Source organism: Pavona decussata, unplaced genomic scaffold (assembly GCF_977016875.1).
Source record: "Pavona decussata unplaced genomic scaffold, jaPavDecu1.1 SCAFFOLD_102, whole genome shotgun sequence".
NCBI lineage: Eukaryota > Metazoa > Cnidaria > Anthozoa > Scleractinia > Agariciidae > Pavona > Pavona decussata.
Genome location: NW_028145517.1, coordinates 1,094,479 through 1,120,056, shown reverse-complemented (window position 1 = coordinate 1,120,056; position 25,578 = coordinate 1,094,479). Strand labels below are relative to the sequence as shown.

At 36.8% G+C, this 25,578-nt stretch overlaps 1 protein-coding gene across 1 annotated transcript in view; it reads right to left on the bottom strand.

Moving 5' to 3' along the window:
* Positions 1 to 25,578, bottom strand: part of LOC146471512 (uncharacterized) — a 32,060-nt gene that overhangs the window by 5,731 nt on the left and 751 nt on the right. Inside the window, exons 2-15 of the mRNA XM_085119982.1 lie at positions 9,664 to 10,028; positions 8,982 to 9,137; positions 8,411 to 8,524; positions 7,575 to 7,706; positions 7,259 to 7,355; positions 6,557 to 6,775; positions 5,791 to 6,005; positions 4,751 to 4,912; positions 4,046 to 4,213; positions 3,289 to 3,399; positions 2,834 to 2,950; positions 1,887 to 1,977; positions 1,053 to 1,427; positions 617 to 739 (exon numbers count right to left, since the gene is read on the bottom strand). Of these exons, the coding sequence (XP_084976108.1) occupies positions 617 to 739; positions 1,053 to 1,427; positions 1,887 to 1,977; positions 2,834 to 2,950; positions 3,289 to 3,399; positions 4,046 to 4,213; positions 4,751 to 4,912; positions 5,791 to 6,005; positions 6,557 to 6,775; positions 7,259 to 7,355; positions 7,575 to 7,706; positions 8,411 to 8,524; positions 8,982 to 9,137; positions 9,664 to 10,028 (2,445 nt within the window). The remainder of the gene's footprint in view (positions 1 to 616; positions 740 to 1,052; positions 1,428 to 1,886; positions 1,978 to 2,833; positions 2,951 to 3,288; positions 3,400 to 4,045; positions 4,214 to 4,750; positions 4,913 to 5,790; positions 6,006 to 6,556; positions 6,776 to 7,258; positions 7,356 to 7,574; positions 7,707 to 8,410; positions 8,525 to 8,981; positions 9,138 to 9,663; positions 10,029 to 25,578) is intronic.

Genomic DNA, 25,578 nt, shown 5'->3' with positions numbered 1-25,578 from the left:
GATCCCTGACTTAATTAAAACGTACATACTTCGGTGTTGTTAATCTCACACCTTGTCACAGGGTTATCTTGGTCTCAATAGTCAGGCAAAGAACAGCAACTACTTGTAAAAATATGTGAATTTTTCTACTTGAAATTGTCTCTTGCACCGTATTGCATTTCAGTACTATTGTTTCCTTAATATACCTTTATGCATAAAACCTGGAAAAACAAACAAAAAAACAAACCGAGAGTTTCTTGTAGTGGAAACTAGTCTAGATCCGCGTCAAATGATCTTTCGGTGTATTCAAGGTTTCATTTCAGCTTGATAAACGTTTACTTGCATCATCCACTTTTAAACATTAAGGCTCCTCTAATTATTAGTTAGTGTCCAAATTTTCATGTAAGGACTTAAACTGTGGCCAGAGGGGCATTACAATTAGTCTTGATTTATGAAACATGCAAAAACTCAGATAGAGCAACTCCTTTTAGACTGATAATCATTTAATTTAAAGCAAGGGCATTGTTCTAGGTACGTTGAAATTATGCCCTATCGGTCTAATAACATGCAGTCGTTTCAAAGCATACAATCATTGGGATGCTAGCTAGCCAGGTATGCTATTACCATAATTTTATACCTGTGCACGATATTCCGTCTCCAGTATATCCTACAGAGCACTGGCACTTGTAGGATCCGAATGTGTTCGTACAGGCAGCATTCTGGTGACAGTGGTTGTTGTCGCCTCCACATTCATCTAAATCTTTTTTTTTTTAATCAATAAAGAAAAGATAAATCGTCAACACCATGTTTAATTAATGAATGAATGAATGAATCAATCAATCAATCAATCAATCAATCAATCAATCAATCAATCAATCAATCAATCAATCACGTATTCGATCAGTTGATCGATTTAGTCCGTCAGTCAATCCATCTATACACTCATCAGAATGCGGCTTTTCAGTTTAGGCTATGATTTGTAGTCACTAATTGTCTGTCTGAAACATAAATGGGCTGACAAAGCGTTTAACAGGGCAATTTATATAATCATAAAGACCTGAAAGGCCACCCACCTTCTGAACAAGTATAATTATGGCAGGTATCACATCCCACATCGTTCCACATATAGCGATGTCTTACTCCCAAGGTGTGAACACAGTCTTCATTGTTGAAGTTATTGGGTTGATTCTGTGCCCAGTAGGTAAAGTCGCTAAACTGAGTGTCTGCCCAGACAAAAGTTCCCTCTACATTTCTGTCACTCAGTCCAATCCATCCCTTGGCGCCATTCAGGCGATGCTGCACGTAGACATTCTCTTCCTGATTTCTAATTCTGACGAGGTTACCGTTGTACGATTGGCAGGTTTTCTGAGCGTCTGTCCAGCTCTCACATGATTGACTTGTTGAATAGCAGATACCCTCAAAGTACGACCACCCAGGTTTGCACACGTCTATGAGAGAACAGTTTGCAATGGTTGAAATACTGTTGCATGTATGCCTCTCAAGAAGGAATATGAAGGAGCTAGGCCAATGGAAGTAGTGCCACACAAAAAATTAAGGGCAATAATGTATTCCAGATATTGTTAGGAAGGTAAAACGCGTTTCGATTTTATATGATTATACTTTATGCATGAAAACTTTGCCTTACGAAGTGCACAGTAACCAAATGGTTGGATAAAAAATTGTTACCCTTTCAAAGAGATTAGTTGTTCATTATACGCTTGAGCGCCAAGTATGCTGCATGTTTTTTTCGGTTTTCTTGTCCCAGTCAATATTGTCTTACAAATGCATACTATGATGCTTGAAGTACAGTAACTCTCACAGAACATACCGTAACGGAGTTCTTGAAGTATAAAAGGTTGACCACATTTAGGGTCACAAAGCATTAAAATACTTCATATTGTTACTACCTGCTAGGACTACGTAGGACACTGTGGCGGGATCATGCCGGTCAGCGTATAGTTCCTTGAGGCAAATGCGGAATTCATTTGTTTTGATGTGCTGAGGAATAAACAGAACATGTTTAAACGCATTGGAATGCGATTTAAGTTGACTGGTACCCGTTTTAAGCACTTCCCAGCAGTTAAACTGATCAATACCACCACTCAAGCTGATAATCAGCAAAAGCTTAGCTATTTGTGAACTAGTTGAAGTTGTTTTCTCGACTTAAAAAGGTTACCATTGGAACAATAGAGCCTGTTGAAAACAGCCCTAAATTTAGCTTTAAGTAACTGTAAAAAAATGAGCTCGGTGGCACCTATTTTTTCTTTTTCTTTTCTTTTTTTTTTTTATTACTAAAGCTGAAATTAATGCTTTTTTAACAGTTGCTGTAGTGTAGTAACCTATTAAACCGAAAAACAAAAAGACCGTACGTTTTTATTTTACTAATATTTGGGGGTTTGTTTGATGCCATGTTTTAGTGTCCACTGCACCTACGAGGTGGCCTCAACTATAAGCCTGGTGGTTTCTAGAGGTCACCTCGCCATACATCAAACTATGGATAAATTGTAAATATATTGGAAAAAGAGGAAAATAAATGTCAAATGTCAAAAGTGGTAGAGACGATCAATCAAATTATGACTTAAAGGAAGTGCTGGAAACTGTTGTAAACCACCTAACCAGAATTTGAGTTAAACGAATCACAGAAAAGATCAATCAAGCCAAACGAACACACGGAAACGGACTTTACCGTCCTTGTAAGAAGAGTGCCCTAAAAAGACACGACCGTTGAGAACAGGATCACAGAAGACGGCGAAACTTGACCAACTTTCAAAAAGGACCTATAAGTACGTACATTATGGTTTCTCTAATATTACATTTTAACAGGTCTAAATTATCTATAATTACCAAACTTTACCTCTATCCATGTAGTCACAGATATGTGTATTGCTTTTAAGTTATTGCCTTCTGAGTTATGTCTAGCTGTTATTATCACAATTGGTTCTTTGTCGTAATTTCTCTCAAACTGCACATCCTGTAGAAATAAAATATTAAGAATATTTACTTAGAAATAATTATTACCAGCAGTTGGTAAATGACACGTACTCATCTATCTAAATTGATAAATTAGGAAGTAAGAAGATAAAAGGTGCATTCTTAATTGAAAAGGTGGCAAACGCAGGAGTATAACGCTCCAAGAACCCTTGCATTCAAGTTTGAACTAAAATATACAACTACTAGGCCAACTGTACGTAAGCTTGAGCAAGTAATAAATAAATAAATAAATAAATAAATAAATAAAACAATAAAGATTTCAGCTCATTATTTCATTTCCCTTCATGACATTTTTTTCCTTTGAAAATTATTCCCTACCTTGCAAAATGCACCATTGTAGCTTGTAGAAATGGGACTGTCATTTGGAAAATCAATGCTTTTGCTCTCAGTAAACAGAGGACGATGGATTGTTTCGAAAGCCATCCAGCTCTGAGTGAAACAAACAGAAAAAAAAAAGAGACATGCCTTTCACTATTAGCTGACTTCTTGTCACGCTGAAGAGACAACTCCTGGTTAGCAGATCTGCTTTTGTGAGTGAAATTATTTGACTTGTGACTGCTCTTCGTGTATTTACCTACCAAAGGAAAATACTCTTAAATCACTCATCAGAGAATCCCTGCGACGTGAGACGAATTGCGTGACGTATTTAGTCACGAAATACTCCATATACAATAGAGTATGCCACTATATGAGTTATGTCAATGTAGAAGACAGGAAACGTGTTGCGCTACTTTGAAGTATTTTGTGAAAACTTATTGTTGTTGACAAGTAATGCAAAGTAAGGTTAAAGACTGCAAATAAAGTGTTCGACCTGTGAAGGACTTTATGTCCTTATTCCGGCACGAGACAGATTGACCAAGAAACCATGCAGGGTTGGGTGAGCAGTGGGGGAGAATCATGTCCTTAAATGTCTTATGCTGAAAAAAATCGGCAATTATATGAAGATGCCAGTCGTGTCAAATTCGTTGTGCCTTGTTGCGGCCCATAAGCGCACTTGCCTGCATCCTTACTACATGATTGTAAACTTTGCTGTAAATTATCGAGCAGTGTCTTGGTTTGTTAATTAAGAACATACCACGAAAATGTCTTCATGCAGACCATCGTAGTTCTGTAGCTCACGGAGGCAGATAAAGAAGGATGAACTTGTGGCGTTCTCTACCCACAGACTGGCGGCATCATGATTGCTTGCGGCACTGACGTGACTTGCCGTTACCAAGACTGTGGGTGTGGTATTAAATTTATTCTGTTTAAAATGAAAAACGGGTTAGAACGAATCTACGAGAACTACCAGAGATGAGATATTAGATAAAACGAGGAATTAAGAACAAAAAAAAAAAATAAACAAACAAACAAGCGAAAAAGCATGCGAACACACAGTACTTTTACAGCTTAAGTGTATTGAGTTTGTCTCCAACATGGGACAAATCCTGATCACACTCTAGCCCGAAGGAAGTCGAATCCATCATACAGAGCTGTATACCGTTATCGGGTAGATGTCATGGCTCAAAAAAACCCAAATCTTTTTCTCTATAACGTTTTCAATATTTGACTGATCACAGCAGAACTCTGGTCGTATGGGCCTACAAAGTGAGCCACGGCCTTCTCTAAGTATATTGCCTTCAGATGAATGAAGAGTGATGCGAAGCCGAACGTCTCACTAAAGAAGTGCAATCCAGCAAATACACTAAAAACTTGTTTTAAAATTCATGTTTAAACGTGTTTAGGATGGATTCTGAACAGGAGTTTTACACAGGGTGATAACAGAATGGGAAAGACATGCCTGGGGAACTATGACTTCCTCGCATTGTGTTCCAGTCCACCATTCCGGCACACGTGTTTTTCCCGCCACTCCTCCATCCGGTGCGCCCTGATAGGCCATCCAATCAACGGTCGCAAATTCTTTTATGAAGCGATCATTTCTTCCTGCCGCTGTCACGCAAACCTAATGACATGGTTTCTCATGTTTTGATTGTTATGTTTCATAATATTAATATTAAAAAGAAAAAGATTACTCTTTTATTATTGGTTGATGACAGGCAAAGTAATCATTAATTTTCAATGGAGTAAAATTACCCAAAGATGAGTGAAAATAAACGTAAACTCCAGCTGGGACCACCGTACCCTTCTTCTTAAAGAATCTTTTCACGGCAAAAATGATAAACGTGATGTTGTGGTTTATGTATTATTTATCCTTTCTTTATGTTAGCCTCTTGTAGAGCAGGGAAGCGTATAATAGAAGCCTGAAGATCCTCCCTTGTAGATCTCATCATTTTCCGGGAATTGCTTTGTGAGTTTGTTTCTTGTGACATAACAAGGATAATCGCAAAACAAAAAGAACAAGAGGTCGAACGAGAAAGTAAAAACCACAGAACTCATAATAAGAAAATGACCTTTGAGGTCATAATTTGATTCAGTAAGTTTCAAATCCTCCAATTCACAGTAAACACGCTATAAATCTACGCACTAAAGAAGCTAAACTGATCAAAGAATCATGAGTAAAAGCGACCAACGGGGGGGGGGGGGGGGGGGGTAGGAGTCGTGCAGGCCTTCCACCAATTTTGACAGGACCTTATGGCTGTTGCTTCGGATTTATGACGACGAAAATTACGACTTTAACAGGGCCAGATTTGATGTCTGCAAACTCACCATTCAAACTTATTTAAATTCTAGCCGGTTTGAATAATTTTTGTGGACACGCATTTAAATTTTGAACAAATTGCCCTCTGGTATCATTTGATTTTTCCGACTGCGTCGTCTTGCCTTATGCTAGCTACCGCCTTGATACCGTCGTTTTAAAAAAAAATAAAGCATATCATTTACCTTAAAATCCTTGTAATTGACAGTTTCCACCCAAGACACTGTAGCTTCGTGAACGTAATAATCCCTGCTGATGTTCCAGTGGTTGGTTGTTATCTGCACGTGCACTTCCTTGTCTGGATAGAATGAAAAAGGCGGGAAATTCACCACTTCACAGACGGTCTCAGCCCACTTCACTTGCCTCGTTAACGATACTCGTCCTGTCCGAACAGGAAACCCTAAGAAACGAAAAATGGAACCACAAGATTATTCATCAGCAGAAAGTCACTGATCAATTCCTCAATTTTCCTTAAAACTATAATACACTATGGAGAATATGCATAAAGATAAGTAGGAAGTCACCAACAAAGATCAGCTGCTTGAGTTATGGAGTATTAAGGTTGGTGTGAAACTGATAAATAAATGAATATAATAATTTATTCTGCCCTCTATTGGGACTTTTCCGGCAAATAATCAATGATTATTTTGATTTCTACAAGTAGCTTTTTCTAAAGCTTCTTGTTCGGTAGCTTTTACTTGATAATATAACATAGCCTCGTGGAGGCTTGGTAGGCAAGTTGGTATTCTGTGAGAGTTTCTCTCCAACCAAGAGTTCGAATATTTCAATACAAACAAATTCCCGGGATTTAATCGGGGAGTTTCTCATACCGGAGTAAGGTAGTTGTACTCTCCAGCTAGATAGCTAAAGTTACAACGACTAGGGCTAAGCGCTGGCCTGTTGAGGAGAAGGTTTGTGAGTTTGTGAGTTTTAAGAGTCTAACAGATTCACCTGTACAACTTCCCGGATGATAGAGGGTGTGGTTGCTCTTGCGCTGACATATGTCCAGCAGGCAGAAGCACTTGTTTTTAAACGTAGTCGAGTTGGATGAACACACGGGTTCCTCGTATGAAGGGCAATTATCATCACACACGCAGCGGGCTTCAAATGCGCTAAATGCCTTGCAGATGGCATGGTATTCACACGTAACGTTGGTGCACGGGTCGATATCTTTGGGACAGTAAAAAGTAATCGTAAGCAAGAATGATGGGGATTATGTTACTATGCACTCTTCTAGCACCTTGCTTCCAATAAGTTAACCCTTGCTTGTAATCACTCCTCGTAATTTTTAAGTGCGTTATTCTTACATAAAATCTGTAACAATTTTTCCTTGTAATTTGAGTTGCCTCCTCGAATAAAATTAAGCACTCTTTAATGCTAAATGTCGCCTTCAAAAAAAACAAAAAAAAACGTACCCTATAATTTCGTAAATTAAGCTACTTACCTCTCTTAGAATAAGCACCCCACTTATGGGTTTTACGAAATCTGAAATAAACGTCATCTCCTGCTCCTATAAACACTTCAGGGAAATTACTAGTTTATTTAATTGTTGAAAATGGAAAAATAGGACTAAAAAGACCCCGACATGCCTATTCGAAGAAATACGGTATTTCTATAATCATTCATGACTGTCTTGCTACTGAGAATGCTTACCTCCTACAACAGCGAAGTCCACTGTTACTGGGTCATGAGAATTGCTTATTCCTTGGCTGTCCTTGATGCAGACTTTGAAAGATGTCATAGTGATTTCCTGAAATACAAAGGAATTTATTGTTGGTTCTTTCAGTGTTACGGGGAACCTCAAACTATTAAACGCACTACAAGATTTTATGTTGTTTCATAGCCAAACGGCCCTGCATTTGTATCTCATTAACGAAACTTTGAATGCAAACAATAAGTTTTTCAAAGTGAACAGAGCTCGAATTTACTTACAGTAATGTTTAACATAGAAGCTACTTATGGCTTTTACCTCTACCCAAGTATTTAAAGCGTTGCTATAGCGACCGTCTGATTTATCCCACAGTGCACTGGTTGTGTTGTCATGGCTCGTCGACACCAGGACACTGGGCGGCTCGTAGAACGGGTTTTCGAAGTTCAAATCCTAGTTGAAAAAAGAGATAGAACTGTACTCTTAAACTGTGACTGAAACAAAATTAGGACATTTGGCCAAGTCAACTTTAAGTGCAACCCTTCGGAAATAAAGAAGTACCGCTGTTGGGAATCTATAGAATAGAAATTTGTTTAACGGAGGCAAAAGAAGGTGGTCGTTAAGTTGTTTTTGGATCAAACAAAGCCAGTGGGTATTTATTTATTGGTGATTATAAGAGTTCCTAACAATACGAAGAGCGATAAAAATATAAATCAATAAATAATTCTATTTAAAAAGAGGTTTTTAAAAGCGCTTAAAGTGGTTATACCACATTACTACCACTCTTTTTCAGTGAATACTACGGCCTGGTATCAGTCAAAGGTTTAAAAATTGGTAAATAAGTTATCTTCATTTTCCCAACTTAAGTTACTAAAGCAACGATATAACCTGTTAAAAACACCCCAAATGTTAGCTTTAAGTGGTTATAACTTAAAAACAAGCTTGGTGACCACCATTTTACTATTGAATTGTAAGAAGCACGTTAAGACGCAACAATTTGCAAAGTTTGAAAGAATTCGTTGCTGGGGAGTCCAATTGGCCTGGGCAGTGCTAGAAACTGTTGTGAGCCACCTTCAGTGCAAAGCTACTGACATTTTACCGTATGGCACTATCAGTTAACCCAACTGTACATTCCTATTTAGCTGTCAATTCTATACCTGGCAAAAGGCGTAGTTATCTCCTTTCTTCGGTGCACCAAGTCCGGAGAAATGAAGTTTTCCTCGCTCAGTAAAGTTCCAAGAGGAAGGGAGTTCGTCATATGCCAGCCAATGCTGAGGAGTCAGTCAGAAAGAAAATACGTGTTAGGCAAAGAAACTGTTTTAAACCAACCCGAACAGGTAGAATATCAAAACGTTTGTTTAAAAGGTTAATAAGATTATCTCAAGTTAAAGAAAAAGAGCGACTGGTTGATCGGGCCACAACAACATATTTTCAAGGCTAACCGTGAATGCCTTACACCATCAGAATCGTGTTGTGAATAACTCCAGAAACTTTTAAAACCCGAGCACCCGAGTTGGACAGCCATTTTTTTTTCTATACTCTTCTCTCCGACCATTGAAGTAAAGCACATCTTTAAGACACGTTCATACGTAACATGTGAGTTTGCGAAGTCGGTCAGGCTGGAGACTTGAGTTTCATTTTTGTTCCCATTATCCTTATCATTATCATTTGTTTTCTTTTAAAAATGGTCTTTAATTTAGATTACAAAGATCTGAAGTACTCGCTCACCACTTTAAGGTCTGAATGGATGCCATCAAAGGCCATAAACTCCCTCAAGCAGACGACAAACCCGTTTTTTGTGATATCTTCAAGCCAAATATTCATCGAATCATAAGGTCGGTCAGAGTGTTCTTGTTGTACCGTGACAAACACTTGTGGCTTGATCTGGAATGACAGAAATTTATCAATATTGAAGAAATTAGGACTTTTTGAAACATTCTCTTCACTGAATAAAGCCGATATCTTATTAACATTATGCGTGAAAGGAAATGCAGTACCCATCGCAGTAAAACACATCTACAAGTCATCTCTTACAAGAAAACAGCTTTGTCGAATCTGTTTTCCTACTGTCTAGCAATGTACCTTGCAATATGTGTCAAGCGTGATCTTAGTGCCAAAAGAGTTTAGCTTGGTCTTCCATTTGCTCATTTATATAGTTGCGTGGGTAAAAATGAGAGCAATGGGTTCTAATTAATCAGATAATTTGTAGTTTAGCCAATCACAATCAAATCCACGGCTCTAATTGCGCTTTAGCGTTTCTTCCTTGTAGTTACTTTTTGTGCAAGCCCACTTCGGGTTAAAACCTTCCCCGTAGTTTCCCGCGTTTTGCACCGATAACGCGAATGCTTCGTGTCCTTATTGAATAATTGCCCTAATCGCAATTTTCTCTATGGTCAAGATCATAGCTTACTTTTGTCTGACTGCCAAGAGATATCTGATTGCACTGCGTCCTCGAAGTGAATTCATCAAATCCCACGATGCCTGAGTGTATGCCATCATATGATCCTTGGAATGCGAGCCAACTGATCACAGACGCACCACCAGAGCCGCTTCCCGCCTCACGCACACAGGCTTCAAAACCGGAAGTTGACACCGATTTTACCCATAATGCTGCTGGATCGTGAATCTTGATGTACGTGCTGCCGTGGCTAAGCGTTACCATCACCTTCACGTCGTCCGAGCCTTGAAACTGCGTCTTGAAAGATACTGACTGACAGCCATGATTGTTTTGCGATGTGTCACTGATGTTGACTTTTCCAGCTTGAAAAACAGCCGCTTTATGAACATGAAAACAGAGGTTCTTTTAGTGTAAGGAAATCCTCTAAATTTCATCTGAATTAATTAAAAAAAAAACATGTGTCCCCTTCACTGTGATGCAAACTTAACTATATACAGTCCATTTGCGAAATAACTGAGGCTGTCTTTTGTTAGATCTATTTGTTATTCTAAGTTATTTACTTGTAGATTCCAAGTTCTAGCTAAAAGCTCCGCCGCTGAAATTAGTAATTGCAATTTGTTGGACCAGTCTATAAAATGTAATAAAGTAAAAGTTGTTGTTGTTGGTGGTGTTGGTGGTGGTGGTGGTGGTACGTGTTGTTGATATTAAACTAGTTTAAACCGCTTAAGCTAGTTAATTTATCACTGGCAGTAATAAATTTACGAGACTCTTAGCTTTTGCCTCCCAAAAGCAGTTACAAGTAGAAATAACATTTTTTAATTGCAAATTAATGTAATTGGTATCGTTTTTAAGTTTATTTTAGTTTCTAGATGAATACTTAAGCAAAACGTTAACAGTATTTAACCAGAGGTACATGAAGACGTAGTTGCCTACCAGTTAATCACTAAGTAAATCCTACAAGTTTTATTGTTAGCATTTCCATCCACGCGGACAACCACATACAAAACTACAAAATATGATAAATTTCGAGGGATATTGCACCCGCTCTCGATAAAAAGCTTTATATCGGTGTTCATCTGTTCATCAGGCTAAATCATGATTGAAAATTCCTTACTATTTGAACGAAATACTGTACAAAACCTCCCCGGAATTGGAGGAAATCGCTCGAATTTGTTGGAAATTATTTGCCAGGCGTTTCTATGACGAGAGAAGACTGGGCACTCTTTGGGCACTGGGCACGCCGTATTTATCGTTATATACTTGTGATACTTTCTCCTCAGGAAGAAAATTTCAATGATTTGATCTGGAATAGGAAATAAATCAAAAGAATTCTAGCTCTGGACAATCTTTGGACGAAGGAAGATCACTGATTAGACGAAAGAAAACGAGTTACAAAAAGAAACTTAGAGTGAATGTGAGAAATAATAAGATGTATTTTTTTTTTCAGTTAGTGATACATCATTCTACCATTTTATATTCACTAGGTTGAAAACACAACATTCCATTTCTTTCAACTGAGAAATGCATCGCGAATCAAATCACAAGTTGAGCATCTCGAGACAAAGAAAACTGTAAATAAAGTGATATCACGTTTACTTTTAAGCTTAAAAGCTTCGAAGTCTTAGGATTAAAATACTGATTTAGCTGGCGGTGGATCAGCTCTTGCTGCTTCGCTACGATTTAATGCAACTCCATCAGCAAGAAAAATATATATTGATTTCACAAAACAATGGACGAATTAATCAAACAAAGTCGGTGACCCTTGTATTCCTGTCGATCTATGACACTTGAAAGCGCTTCCGAGTGAGCCGCTTCAGAACATGTTCGTTGAGAATAATCTCCGCCTATAAAAACAAAGGATTGATTTATTCGGGGCAGTGAAAAGATCATATCAGTTACTTTGTTGATTCATGTCTCTTTCTGAAGTGTTTTTGAATGAGGAAACAAAGACAAGAGAAAATAACATTTATTCAGGCTTGAAATGACACTGACAGACCAACTAATGCCATGGATGTTTGAATTAGCGAGGTTAGTTAATCGAACCTTGATACCAAATGACAGCCAAATAGTTCAAGGAACTGAGGAAGATAAAAAATGTTTGTTTTAAAACCTCTCGTTCAACAGCCTCAAATCAAAGCTGAGGTATAAAGAATAAACCGAAGCAAAATTTCAGTAAACGGTCACACATTAAGGGCTTCATCCAGAGACACAAAAGGTTAGAAGTTAGGCATAGTACCTTTTATATAACATATTAATTGAACAGTACCCCAGGAAATTACTACTGCAGCTTTAATTGGATGGTCAAATTTGGGACTTAATCCGCAAACGAAAAAAACTGAGGTCAATAGGATTATCTTTTAGAGTAAAGTAAAACAGTACTACTGAGTAATAAGCACCTCGTACACTGACTGAAAACCAAGAACAACTTTCGACTATAGGATTCACTTAAACGTACGAGTTAAAAACGAGAATTGACGTAAATATGGCGATTTAGGTAAATTTTTGTTCAATCCAAATTCCATATTCGGTCATGCCGCCCTTTTTTTCGACCAGACGAATACAAATTATGTATTAATGAAATGCAAAGTCTGTTATTTTTAACTTAACCTGTTTCTTGTTTCTGACTATTAATCACCATCCTTCCTGGTGGGCCGTTAATTACATAAACATTCACCGTCCTCGGTTTTCGAATATAAAATGTTTTGTTAGAGATTAATTAAAGGTTTGAACACACTCCCAAAATACAGACAAAATTAGTCGAGAGGGCTAGGGCGACAAGTTTAGAAAATATCTGAAATCAATCTGTCAAATGCATCAGGGTCTCAGTGCTCAGGGTTAATTCATGGAAAATTCATGGCAACAGCTGTATTTTAAAATACGAAAAAAAGATTATGCACATATTTTGAGGCAGCGAATTTTGATAGATAGAAAGTTTTGGACAGATGTATGAAGAATCATTTTTTAAAATTGAGATATGGCTGACGCTTCCTGTTGCAATTGCAATTAAAACAGATATAACAAAATGGTGTACACTTCCTTCCTTAAAAGTCTGTATCAAAGTGTCATTTTTTGTGCCACAATGACGAGAAACCTATCAATAGAAGCAATTCAGATATATAATATTAACAGCTTTCATTTTTCTTCCCGATTTCTTAATTAACATCTTCCTTTGCTTTACTTGTTTTTTTTTTTTGAGGAAATTTACTCCTTAAATTTGGAAATACATCCGATCATGAAAAATACCTTAACATTAATCAACAAGGTAGTTAAAGAGTTTGAAATATCTGTTCGATGGAAACTTCCATGTCAGTAAGAAAACAAATGACTGATTTCATCGAGAAGACCTCAGCTCTGGAATGCGGAAGATACAAGACGTAACTGAATGAAAGCAAATAAATTCAAGAGGTATCTTGCAAAGATTTTCAGTAAGCTCTTTGTTGTCGTAATACTGATTTAGGCTTGGTTTTTTATTCCATCTGAAAAAACTCATAGGATCCATTTTCACAGAATGGGAATAAACCAAGTCAGTTGTGGTATTTCTCCGTTCTGATTAATGTTACTTTTAAAATATTTCAAAGTTCAAGCACTTCCGTGATTGCTTTAAGTGTTCGGAGATTAATGTAAACAAATTTCCTCCAAGAAAAATACGGTTGATTTCTTTGACAAGAAGACAGATGCCGGTACATATATTGTACAGAGTACTACCATACGATTGCTAAAGCGAGATAAAATTATAGTTTAAAAGAATAAAAATAGGTGGAAAAGTGAGGATATAGAAAACGTAGTCAATCAGCCTTGCGCTATACTAAATTTAACTCATCGGCACAGTCAATATATCTAGTTTCAGAGTCTATTACTTCATGTCACCTCCTGACAAGACATTGAAAAGTTATAAAGACAACTTCAATCTGCAATTCTACGGGTTATTAATTCCTTCTTAGAAAATTAAAAGATGATTCAGTCTTGGTCATAGGTTTATCAAGTCACTGAACACACCTTTAAGGCATTTGAACGTGAAAAAAAGTCCTCTAAATTGTCTAAGACAGTGAGTTTAAAGGAAGTCCTGATTACCTGAAATTTCCATATATATTACAAGAGAAACAAACCCAGCATTAATCTGCTAAAGAAGCTCAAAGAATAAGATTGATTTTTATGCTGGAATGAGGACGTTGAGAAGCTGTATTTGCTAGAGTTACGACTTTACGGCTGGGATTTATGACAGTTTTACTGTATTTTTTTTTAGATAAACATACGCGCCAAGTAAATCGACTTCTATACAACTAACGAAAAGCAACAGATCATTTAAAGTTTTTTTTCCAGTCATTTAAAGAAATTAACCAGATTAGTTAATCCACAAGTTTGAAGCTAAACGGGTTTCCGAATTAAACCATGCTTATAAATCTCTGCTGTGAAAATGAGGTTAGATGAAATTGATGAAATGAGGAAGTTATCACCAAAAACCGAGAATAAAAATTGACGAAAAAAAAAAAACCCACACAACAACACCATTTCCAGACATTGAAAAGCAATCCACTTGGCAGGATAAAGTACTTCTAAATAGTTTCATTTGAATGATCACACTTTAGGATTTCATCCTCAGGCTAAAACGTTAGAGCCTCCTCGTAATTGATAACAAACGTAAGTAAACGTATAAAAGCAAGATTATTTTACGTACTAAGTGAAAATATGGTTCACCGGCGAGGACTTAAACCCTGGTATCCTGCATTCAAGTCAGACGTGATAACAGCTACACCTCAGGCAAACTCACAGTTAAAGTGGCCGAAAAAGCACAGCTTATTCTTGCACTTCACTAAGATCACGGGGTCGTTCACTCAACTCGGAGAGTCTGATTTTGGTTAGGATCGAGTAACAGCGATCTGAATATTCGAATTAATATCCGTAGCTTTCATGTAAATATTCAAACATAAAGATTTCATTCGCGGCCTCAACAGTTTGAGCCACCCTGTCATACCAAGGAAAGCATAGTACTGCTAGACAGCTATTGTTTCAAAGGTCACACTTTGGGTTTCATCCACAGACTGAAAACGTGCAACCACTTAACTCGGTTAAATGAGTCAATAAATCGGTTTGAAATAAGACAATCGAAAGGTGAAGTTTGAGAAGTTTTTAAAGAATGTCAGACTTTCAGTAAAAGTCGTTTTCTAATGAGGAAGCTAAGATCAGTCAATAAGAAACCCTGGATAAATATTATTTTTCTGCAGTTAACGTCCTAATCGCTCAGACATGTTAAAAGACATTTTGGTCTGTATGGATTAGTGTAAACCAATACTTTTAGTAAACAAATTCGTTCTCAAATGAGGTCAGGCGTTTTCATTTTCAGGCTAAACTGATCGCGCGCGCAAACAAAGAACGATAGATTTCATATTTAATCCTTTGCTAAAGACTAGGAAACACTATATTTGGCCATTTTTTTGCTTATGTCTATCAAATTCGAGTTCTTAATTTGGAAATGTGGTTTGACACGTCGATTCAGCTTGGAATTCCAAACAACATTTCTGACATCAACCAGACAAAATTCAGTTATGAGTTGGATTTGACATTCGGTCACTATCTGCTTCCCTACAGCGCTCGAAAATACCTTCCATAGTCACCTGAGACAGGAACTGTGCGGATGAGATCAAAATTCCAATTCAAAGAAAACGCGCAAGATCAAAATTTAAACACCCCAGCCATCGTTTTTTGCATAGTGTCGAATATAATGCAGAATTACCGAGAAAGAAATTACGAGCCGTAACAATGTTTTGATTCTACAGAAAAGCAATTAAAAATTGACTCATGCCCCCTTCACACCAAGGCTTAAACACATTTAAAAGCTGTTCAGTTAAACACAGTTTAAGGTGATTCCGCTGAAAAAGAAGGAGTATTTAAAATTGTCTAAAACTTGGTCCAGTTCATGACTATGTTATGAGCACTACAAAAATGCAATAAAAAATGGGGGTCACCATGCTCGTTTTTGTGCAACCTGGGTGAATATTATAGTAAATAGATGACCCACGAGGTTTATATCAGGAACGCTAGTAATCAGAAAAGGGAAATATCATTTCTAGAAAAATTAATTTCTTGCATTAAAATATCGAAGCAGTTCAACAAAATTTACTTTAATCTTACACAACAAACTATTTTCATTGAACTGGAATTAAGATTATGAAAGAAATTAAAGATTTTGCTCCGTGTGCACGTAAGCAGCACTACCTAAATACGTGCTTTTTAAAGCATTCAAATAAAAATATCTTAAAGTAGAGTATTAAACTTTTCTTTAAATCGCGATATATAGTGGTCAACCGTATGACATTTAAATTGATGCATAAAAAAATGGGGGTCACCGTGCTCGTTTAGAAGAAAAGGACCATTTATTGTCCTGCCGAGCTTAACCTCAAGGAAATCCCGTAATGTTGTGTGCGCGCGCGCTTGTGCGCGCGCTAAATGACGCGAAAAATTATGCGCAGCAAGGATGCGCAATGCAATTCGATGGAATCACCTTAAAATTGTTTCCTTCATAAGCTGCTTTCGGATTTTTGTCGACCACATATTTATCTCAAGTGAAAGCATAAGTTAAAGTTTACTTGCATCCTATGTCGAAGTCAATGGTTCAGCTTTCTGTTACCAATTTTCATTTTGTTAAACCTGGTTTAATTAAACATGTTTTGTTGGTGTGAATACGGCTTTAGATAGCTGAGCGTTTCTGACGAGGATGGAGATAGTTAATATGAAAAGGGGGTCTGTGTAATATCTTTTGCATTTTGGAAAACAAACAAGGAAAGATCGCCTAAAAATGTGTCTTTTCACAATTTCTTAGCTTGATGTCGTACTTCCTTTTGAAAAAAGAACAGTTTTTCAATTTCCGGTTTTCATCCTGCGTGACATCAGGAGGACGGCCGTGACAGAGGTGTTCCATATCTTACAAATGACTCTTCGGGTGATTTTCAGCATTCTAATCAATTTAAGTTTGAGGAGAAATATTTATCTAAACATTCGAACATTCACAAGGGGGAAAAAACCTCTCTTCTGACAAAAGTGAACTCCAGATGTTTTTTCCAATTTCCGGCCGCCATGTTGGTGCACTCAGAGGGAGACCAACATGGTGTCTCCATACCAAGCCCTATAAATTTATGTGGAACATTTTGTCAAAGAATAGTTTCGATTTTTTTTCAAAGGCGTGACAGTGAAAACCGGCAATATTGCAATTGATGTAAATTCCTGTCAAATTCAAATTTCATGTTTAGTTATACCAAGGGTATTTTTATATACAGTCCTTTTCGCGACAAGACAGAATACAAGCTGTGCGTCTTTAAAATTTGTAAACTCTCAGTTAATCTGTTTCTTGTTTCTGACTATCGATCACCGTTCGTGTACCTACTGTAGTTGAATTTTTTCCATTTTAATAAATCTTTATCAAACACTAAAAAGCAATCGTACAAAAAAAAAAAAGATGACAGCGAATTTTACAACTATTAAAATTGTAAAATTCAAATTTATCTCTTGGTTGGCCCGTGATTTATATATCTATCTTCCTCAGAGTTTTCACACAAAAAGTGTTGTTGTAAAATGTTGTTGCAATTAAAGCATTGAATAGGCTCCCAAAATCCAGACAAAGTTAGTAGATTGTGAGGGCGATACTTTTTCAAAAAAGATCTGAAATTAATGAACCTTACAAGTGCAACGGTGTTTTGTTTTTCTTAGTGTAAATTCATGGAAACAGCTGCTTGTTTTCAGGCCGTAAATTTTAACAGAAGTTTTCAGGTAGGTTTATGAAGAATTATTTCAATTGAAATATGGCGTATTCCATCCTCTTGCAGTTACATTCCTAAAACTTGATTTTTAAATGTCTTTCATAGGACCTCAATTGATCAGGTCCACAAACGATATAACATTGGACAGGCCTACACTACTTTCCTACTATAATCTGTTTTGAAGTAAGATTTTGCATTTGTACAACTATAATGGAAACCTGCAGAAGCACTTTCAGTTACATAACGTTAATAACTTGCTATTTTCTTCCCGATTTTTTTTTAATTTTCTGAATGCTACTTTACTTTGTTTCTTTAATGAAATTTACTCCTAAGAACGGAAATACACTAGAAGAGAACAAAAGTCTGCCAAAGATGCTCAAAGAAGATGATTGATTTTTGTGCAATGAGGAAGGTGACTAACAACATTGTGTGAGCTAGGTTTAAAGTATTTAGAACCGTTTTGTGTCTTTTAGTTAGCAGTTTTAGAGTTATAGTACGCTACGAATTATGGATTAATGTCCCAGTCGCCATCATTTTCCACATGGTGGATTAGAAATTGCTACCTCTTTAACCAGTCTATAAAATGCTTTTAATGTAAAACGAAATAAACTCTTTTTGGTGGTGGTGTTGGTGTTCGTAGACTGAGGAAGATAACAAACCAGGTTAAACAGCTAGTAATTCACGATACTCTTAACTCTTTTCCTCCTAGGAGAAGTTACATGTAGAAATAACGTAGTTGCTTACCCATTTAACCACTCGATTCGGCTTATTTACTCCACCAACAGCCCAAGTAAATCGTATAAACTTCATCGTTACAATTTCCATCCACTCGAACAAGAACGTACAACACTTCCAAAATGATCAATTTCGAACGAGATGCGCACCCGCTCTTCATAAAAAGGTTTCACATAGGTGTTTAGCTGCTCATCAGCCCATCACCAGGCTAAATCATGATTGAAAGTCTCTTACTATTTTGAGCGAAATACTGACAAAAACTACATGGAATTGGCGGAAATCGTTCAAATCTGTTAGAAAATTATTTGCCAGGCGTTTCTATGACGAGAGGACTGGTCACTGGGCACGTGGTATTTATCGTTACGTGCTTGAAACATCTCTTTACCCCTTGATACTTTCTCTAAGAAAGAAGCAAGAAAAGAATAATGGTTTGATCGGGCATGGGGAGTAAATCAAAAGAATCTCAGCTCTGAAAATGCTTTGAACCAAGGAAGGTCAAATTAGACGAAAGTAAATAAGTTACAAAAAGAATCTTAGAGTTTATAGAACTGAGAAATGGTAAGATGTAATTTTTTCAGTTATTTTATATTCACTAGTTATTCCATTTCTTTTAACTGAGAAATGCATTGCAAATCTCCGCAGAAAAGCCGTAAGTTGAGCATCTCGAGACAAGGGAGAAAAATAAAGTGATACCACGTTTACTTTTAAGCTTAAAAGCTTCGAGGTCTAAGGACACATTTAACGGGCGGTGGATGAGCTTTTGCTCCTTTATACGATTAAGTACATCTCCATCAGCGAGAAAAATATACGATTTATTTCAAAAACAAAGTCAGTGACCGTTGAATTCCCACACCGATTTATGTCACTTGAAAGCGTTTCCGATTGAGACACTACAGCACATGTTCGTTGAGAATAATCTTCCCATACAAAAACAAAGGATTGATTTCATCGGGGCAATGAAAAGATCATGTCAGTTACTCTGTTAAATTATGTCACTTTCTGAAGTGTTTCAGAATGAGGAAACAAAGAAAAAAAGAAAACAGCATCCATTTCTTGAAATGACACTGACTGACCAAGTAATGAGCAAGGGTGATCTTTTAAAATGAGGATGCCAATATCACCAAAGTGGTTTACAGAAGGGTCCTCGTGCCATGGATGTTTGAAATTGGCGAGGTTAGATAATCCAACCGAGACAACAAATGACAGCCAAATAGTTCAAGGAATGATGAAGATAATAAAGTTTGGTTTTTGAGACCTTTCGCTCAAAAGCCCCAAATCAAAGCTGAAGTAAAGAATAAACGAACAAAATTCCGAAATGGTCACACATTAAGGGTTTCATCCAGAGACACAAAAGGTTAGAAGCTAGCCATAGTACCTTTTATAACATTAATTGAACAGTACCCCAGGAAATTACTATACTTAGCAGCTTTAATTGGATGGTCAAATTTGGGACTTAATCCACAAACTAAAAAGGTCAGTAGGACTATCTTGTAGAGTATAGTAAACATCGTACACTGACTGAAAACCTAGAACCACTTTCGGCTGTAGGACTCACTGAAACGTACGAGTTAAAAACGAGAATTGACATAAATATCGCGATTTATGTAAATTTTTGTCCAATCCAAATTTTATATTCGGTCATGCCGCCCTTTTTTCGACCCGACGGAATACAAATTATGTATTTATAAAATGCAAACTCTGTTAACCTGTTTCTTTTTTCTGACTATTGATCACCATCCCTCCTGGTAGGCCGTTAATGGCATAAACATTTATCTTCCTCGGTTTTCGGATATAAAATGTTTTGTTAGAGATTAATTAAAGATTTGAACGCACTCCCAAAATACAAACAAAGTTAGTCGAGAGGGCTAGGGCGACAAGTTTAGAAAATGCGTCAAAGTTTCTGCTCAGGGTAAATTCACGGAAAATTCATGGAAATAGCTGTATTTTCAAATCTAAAAAAAAAAAAAGATTGCACATATTTTTTGGCAACGAATTTTTACAGAAAGTTTCGGACAGATGTATGAAGAATCATTTTAACTGAGATATGGCTAACGCTTCCTGTTGCAATTGCAATTAGAACAGATGATGTAACAAAAGGTTGTACACCTCCTTCCTTAACAGTCTGTATCAAAGTGTCATTTTTGTTTTTTTTAATTTCTGTACCCCAATGACGAGAAACCTATTTGTAGAAGTAATTCAGATATATAATATTAATAGCTTTCATTTTTCTTCCCGATTTCTTAGTTAACATTTTCCTTTGCTTTACTTTGTTTTTTTTTTTTTTTTTAAGAAAATTTACTCCAAAAATTGTGAAATACATCCGGTCATAAAAAATACCAGAAAATTAATCAACAAGGTAATTAAAAAGCTTGAAATATTCGTTTGATGGAAACTTCCTTGTCAGGAAGAAAACAAATGATTTAATGAATGGTTTAATCCACAAAAAAGGATTCAGTTTTACCTGAATAGGAATAAGCCAATTTAGTTGTGCTAGTTCTCCGTTCTGATTTATGTTACTTTCAAAATGTTTCAAGGCTCAAGCGCCTTAGTAAGCCTTATGTGCTCACAGATTAACATTAAAATCTCCAAGAATAAAATAGGGTTGATTTCTTTGACAGGAAGAAAGATAAGAGAAACAAACCCAGCATTAATCTGCAAAACTGAATAAGATTGATTTTATGGAACGAGGAAGTTGAGAACCAATTACTTTTAATTTGCTAGAGTGACGACTTCACGGCTGGGAGTGATGATGTTTTTACTCTGCTTTCTGGATACATATACGCTAAGTAATTCGACCTCCTGACAGCTAACGAAAAGCAACAGATCTGTATTAAAATTTAAAGTGAAGGAATTCTCGAGATAAGTTAATCCACAAGTTTGAAATTAAACGAGTTTCAATATTAAAGCAATGCTAATAATTCTCGTCTGTGAAAATAAAGTGAAACGAAATTGATGGCAAGAGGAAGTAAGTTGTCAACACTAAAACCACACACCCCTTCACTCCAAGGAAATACTATAAACCAAGAATAAAATTTGACGAAAAATTTATTTTAAAAAGACCTTGAAAAGCAATCTACTTGCGAATGGCAGTGGCTAAATAGTTTCATTTGAATGGTCACACTTTAGGATTTCATCCTCAGGCCAGCAAGACTGTAAAAGCAATATATGACGTATTATAAAATAGCCAGGGTCAAGCAAGCACTGTGATTGGTCAAACTGAGTTCTGTATAACTCCACAATGCACGAAGCATACGTATGGTGCGTGCATTATAATTGTACATATGCACGGAGCACACGTCAGATTTTTTGCCTGTGAAAAATCTGAGAAATTCAGAGACAGAATGCGCTGTCACTCCAGCGATTCGCAAAGAACAGTCTCTTGTACTGATGTTTCCAGACTTTTAATTAACTTGAACTTGTCTCTCAACACCTTAAAACTTAAACTTGACTTGTAGTTAACTTCTTGAACTTGCTTACGACGAGACGAAAAACTAAAACAGTTTGACTTTTCACTTGATTGCGCGCGCTGTCCCCTGTCGTGATCGTGTCGTGATCGGCAAGAGCGCGCGCTATTAAATTACGCGTTATCTCGCGTAAGGAGAAACTTGATGTTGATTCATTAAAATTCGCACTTGTCTGAGGAGTTGCGATTGTTTATATTTTATAAAAGAAATAAAAAACTTGTTCCTCGTGCATTGTTGAGTTATATAAGCACTTGGGAATTTTTAAGAACACTCGAGAAGTGCAGAGAGGCACTCGCCTACGGCTCGTGCCTCTCTGCACTTCTCTCGTGTTCTTAAAAATTCCCGCGTGCTGATATAACTCAACAATGCACTCGGCGCGTTTTTTATTTCTTTACTAAATGAAAATATGGTTCCCCCGGCGAGGAGTCGAACCCTGGTCTCCTGCATTCAAGGAAGACGTGATAACAGCTACACCTCAGGCGAACCCACAGTACTGAGTTAAGCGGCCGAAAAAGCACAGCTTATTCTTGCACTTCACTTAGATTGTTCAATCAACTCGGAGAGTCTGATTTCACTTAGCATCGACTATCAACAATCTGAATATTCGAATTAATATCGGTATCTTTCATGTGGAAATATTCAAACATAAGGATTTTGTTTGCAACCTCAACAGTTAGAGCTACCTTGTCATAACAAGGAAAGTACTTCTAGACAGCTATTGTTTCGAAGGTCACACTTTGGGTTTCATCCACAGACTGAAAACGTGCAACCACTTTACTCAGTTAAATGAGTCAATAAATCGGTTTGAAATAAGACAATCGAAAGGTGAAGTTTGAGAAGTTTTTAAAGAATGTCAGACTTTCAGTAAAAGACGTTTTCTAATGAGGAAGCTAGGAACAATTAATGAGAAACCCTAGATAAATATTATTTTTCTGGAGTTAACGTCCTAATCGCTCTGACATTTTAAGTGCTTATTCAATGTCGTACGACCTTTTTGTCTCTATGGATTTGTGAAAACCAATACTTTTAGCAAACAAATTCGTTCTCAAATGAGGTCAGGCGTTTTCATTTTCAGGCTAAACCGATCGCGCACGCAAACAAAGAACGATAGATTTCTTATTTAATCCTTTGCTAAAGACTAGGAAACACTATATTTGGCCATTTTTGCTTATGTTTATCAAATTCGAGTTTTTAATTTGGGAATGTGGCTTGAAATGTCGATTCAGTTTGGAATTTCAAACATCTTTCTGACATCAACCAGACAAAATTTGATTATGAGTTGAATTTGACATTTGGTCACTATCTGCTTCCCTGCCGGCGCTCGAAAATACCTTCTATAGTTTTATTCGATTAGCTACCAAACAGGAACTGTGCGGCTGAGATCAAAATTCCGATTCAAAGAAAAAGTAAAGAAAAAAAGAAGCAATGATATAGAAAATTTAGTCCACCAAATGAACATGATTTTTTTTTGTTTAAGCGAGCTCTACGCTATGCCAAACTATTTATTTTAACCCATCGGTAGAGCAAAAGATATCAACTTGATAATCTAGACGCAGTCTATTACTCCATGTCACTACGTGACTTGCCATTTAAGAGTTAAAACAACTTCAATGTGCAATGCTACAGGTTTATAATATCGAGAAAATTAAAAGATGATTTACTCTTCGCCAATGAAAACACTGTTCTAGTGATATCTCCGTTAACTGTAGGTTGACCAAGTAACGTAACTCACCTTTAAAGAATTTTAACGTGAAAAGAGCTTTATACGTTGCTTAAGGTAGCGGGCTTAAAGAAAGTCTGTGATTACCTCAAATTTTTATGTATTAGAAGAGAACAAAATCCCACATCAGTCTGCTAAAGATGTTAATGGAATGCTCTTTAGAACCTTTTTGTGCGCTTTAATGAGCATTTTTAGAGTTATTAATAGTACGCTAAGAATTATGGATAAATGTTCCAGTCCCCGGCATCTTTTTGCACATGGTGGATTAGAAATTGTTACCTCTTGGACCAGTCTATTAAATGCATTCAATGTAAAACGAAATAAACTCGTTTTTGGTGGTGGTGTTGGTGTTCATAGAGGAAGATAACAAACCAGGTTAAACATCCAGTAATTCACTAGACACTTAGCTCTTTTCTTCCTAGGAGAAGTTCCATGTAGAAATAACGTAGTTGCTTACCCATCTAATCACTCGATTCGGCTTATTGACTCCACCAACAGCCCAAGTAAATCGTGTAAACTTCATCGTTAGAAATTCCATCCACTCGGACAAGAAGTACAAAAATTCCAAAAATGATAAATTTCGGGCGATATACGCACCCACTCTCGATAAAAAAGTTTCACATCTGTGTTCAGCTGCTCATCAGCCCGTCATCAGGCAAAATCATGATTGAAAATCCCTTACTGTTTTGAGCGAAATACTGTACAAAAACTCCCGGGAATTGGCGGAAATCGTTCGAATCTGTTGGAAGATTATTTGCCAGGCGTTTCTATGACGAGAGAAGACTGGGCACTCTTTAGGCACTGTGCACACGGTATTTATCGTTACATGCTTCAAACATCTGTTAATCCTTTTATACTTTCTCCTCAGGAAGAAAATTATAATGATTTGATCGAGAATGGGGAGTAAATCAAAAAAATCCTAGCTCTGAACATTCTTTGGACGAAGACGGAAGTAAACAAGTTTCAAGAAGAAACTTAGAGTTTATAAATGTGAGAAGTGGTAAGATGTATTTTTCTTTTTTCAGTTGGTGACACATCATTCTACCATTTTATATATTCACTTAGTTTAAAACACAACATTCCACTTCTTTCAACTGAGAAATGCATCGCAAATCGTAAGTTGAGCATCTCGAGAAAACGAAAACTGAAAATAAAGTGATACCACGTTTACTTTTAAGCTTAAAAGCTTTGAAGTCTTAGGATTAAAATATTTAACCGGCGGTTTATCAGCTTTTGCTGCTTCGCTACGATAAAACAACTCCATCAGCAAGAAAAATATAGGATTGATTTCACTAAACTAATGGACAAATCAATTAAACAAAGTCGGTGACCCTTCTATTCCTGTCCGCGATCTAAGATACTTGAAAGCGTTTCCGAGTGAGCCGCTACAGGACATGTTCGTTGAGAATAATCTCCGCCTATAAAAACAAAGGATTGATTACATTGGGGTTATGAAAAGATTATATCAGCTACTCTTTTGACACATGTCACTTTCTGAAGTGAAATATAACGTAATAAGTGAAAATATGGTTCACCGGTGAGGACTCAAACCCTGGTCTCCTGCATTCAAGATAGACGCGATAACAGCTACGCCTCAGGCGAACCCATAGTTAAAGCGGCCGAAAAGGTGCAGCTTATTTATGCACTTCACTTAGATCACGGGGTCGTTCACTCAACTCGGAGAGTCTGATTTCACTTAGGATCGACTTACAGCAATCTGAATATTCGAATTAATATCTGTAGCTTTCATGTAAATATTCAAACACAAGGATTTCATTTACGACCTCAACAGTTTGAGCCACCCCATCATAACAAGGAAAGGCCTTCTAGACAGCTATAACCTATTGTTTGATAGGTCACTCTTTGGATTTCATCCACAGACTAAAAACGTGCAACCAGTTAAATGAGTCAATAAACCGGTTTGAAATAAGACAATCGAAAGGTGAGGTTTGAGAAGTTCATGAATGTCAGACTTTCAAGTAAAAGACGTTTTCTGACGAGGAAGCTAAGATCAGTTAATGAGAAACCCTAGATAAATATTATTTTTCTGGAGTTAACGTCCTAATCGCTCAGACATTTTAAATGCTTATTAAATGTCGTAAGACCTTTTTGTCTCTATGGATTAGTGAAAACCAATACTTTTAGTAAACAAATTCGTTCTTAAATGAGGTCAGGCGTTTTCATTTTCAGGCTAAACCGATCGCTTGCGCAAACAAAGAACGATAGATTTCATATTTAATCCTTTGCTAAAGACTAG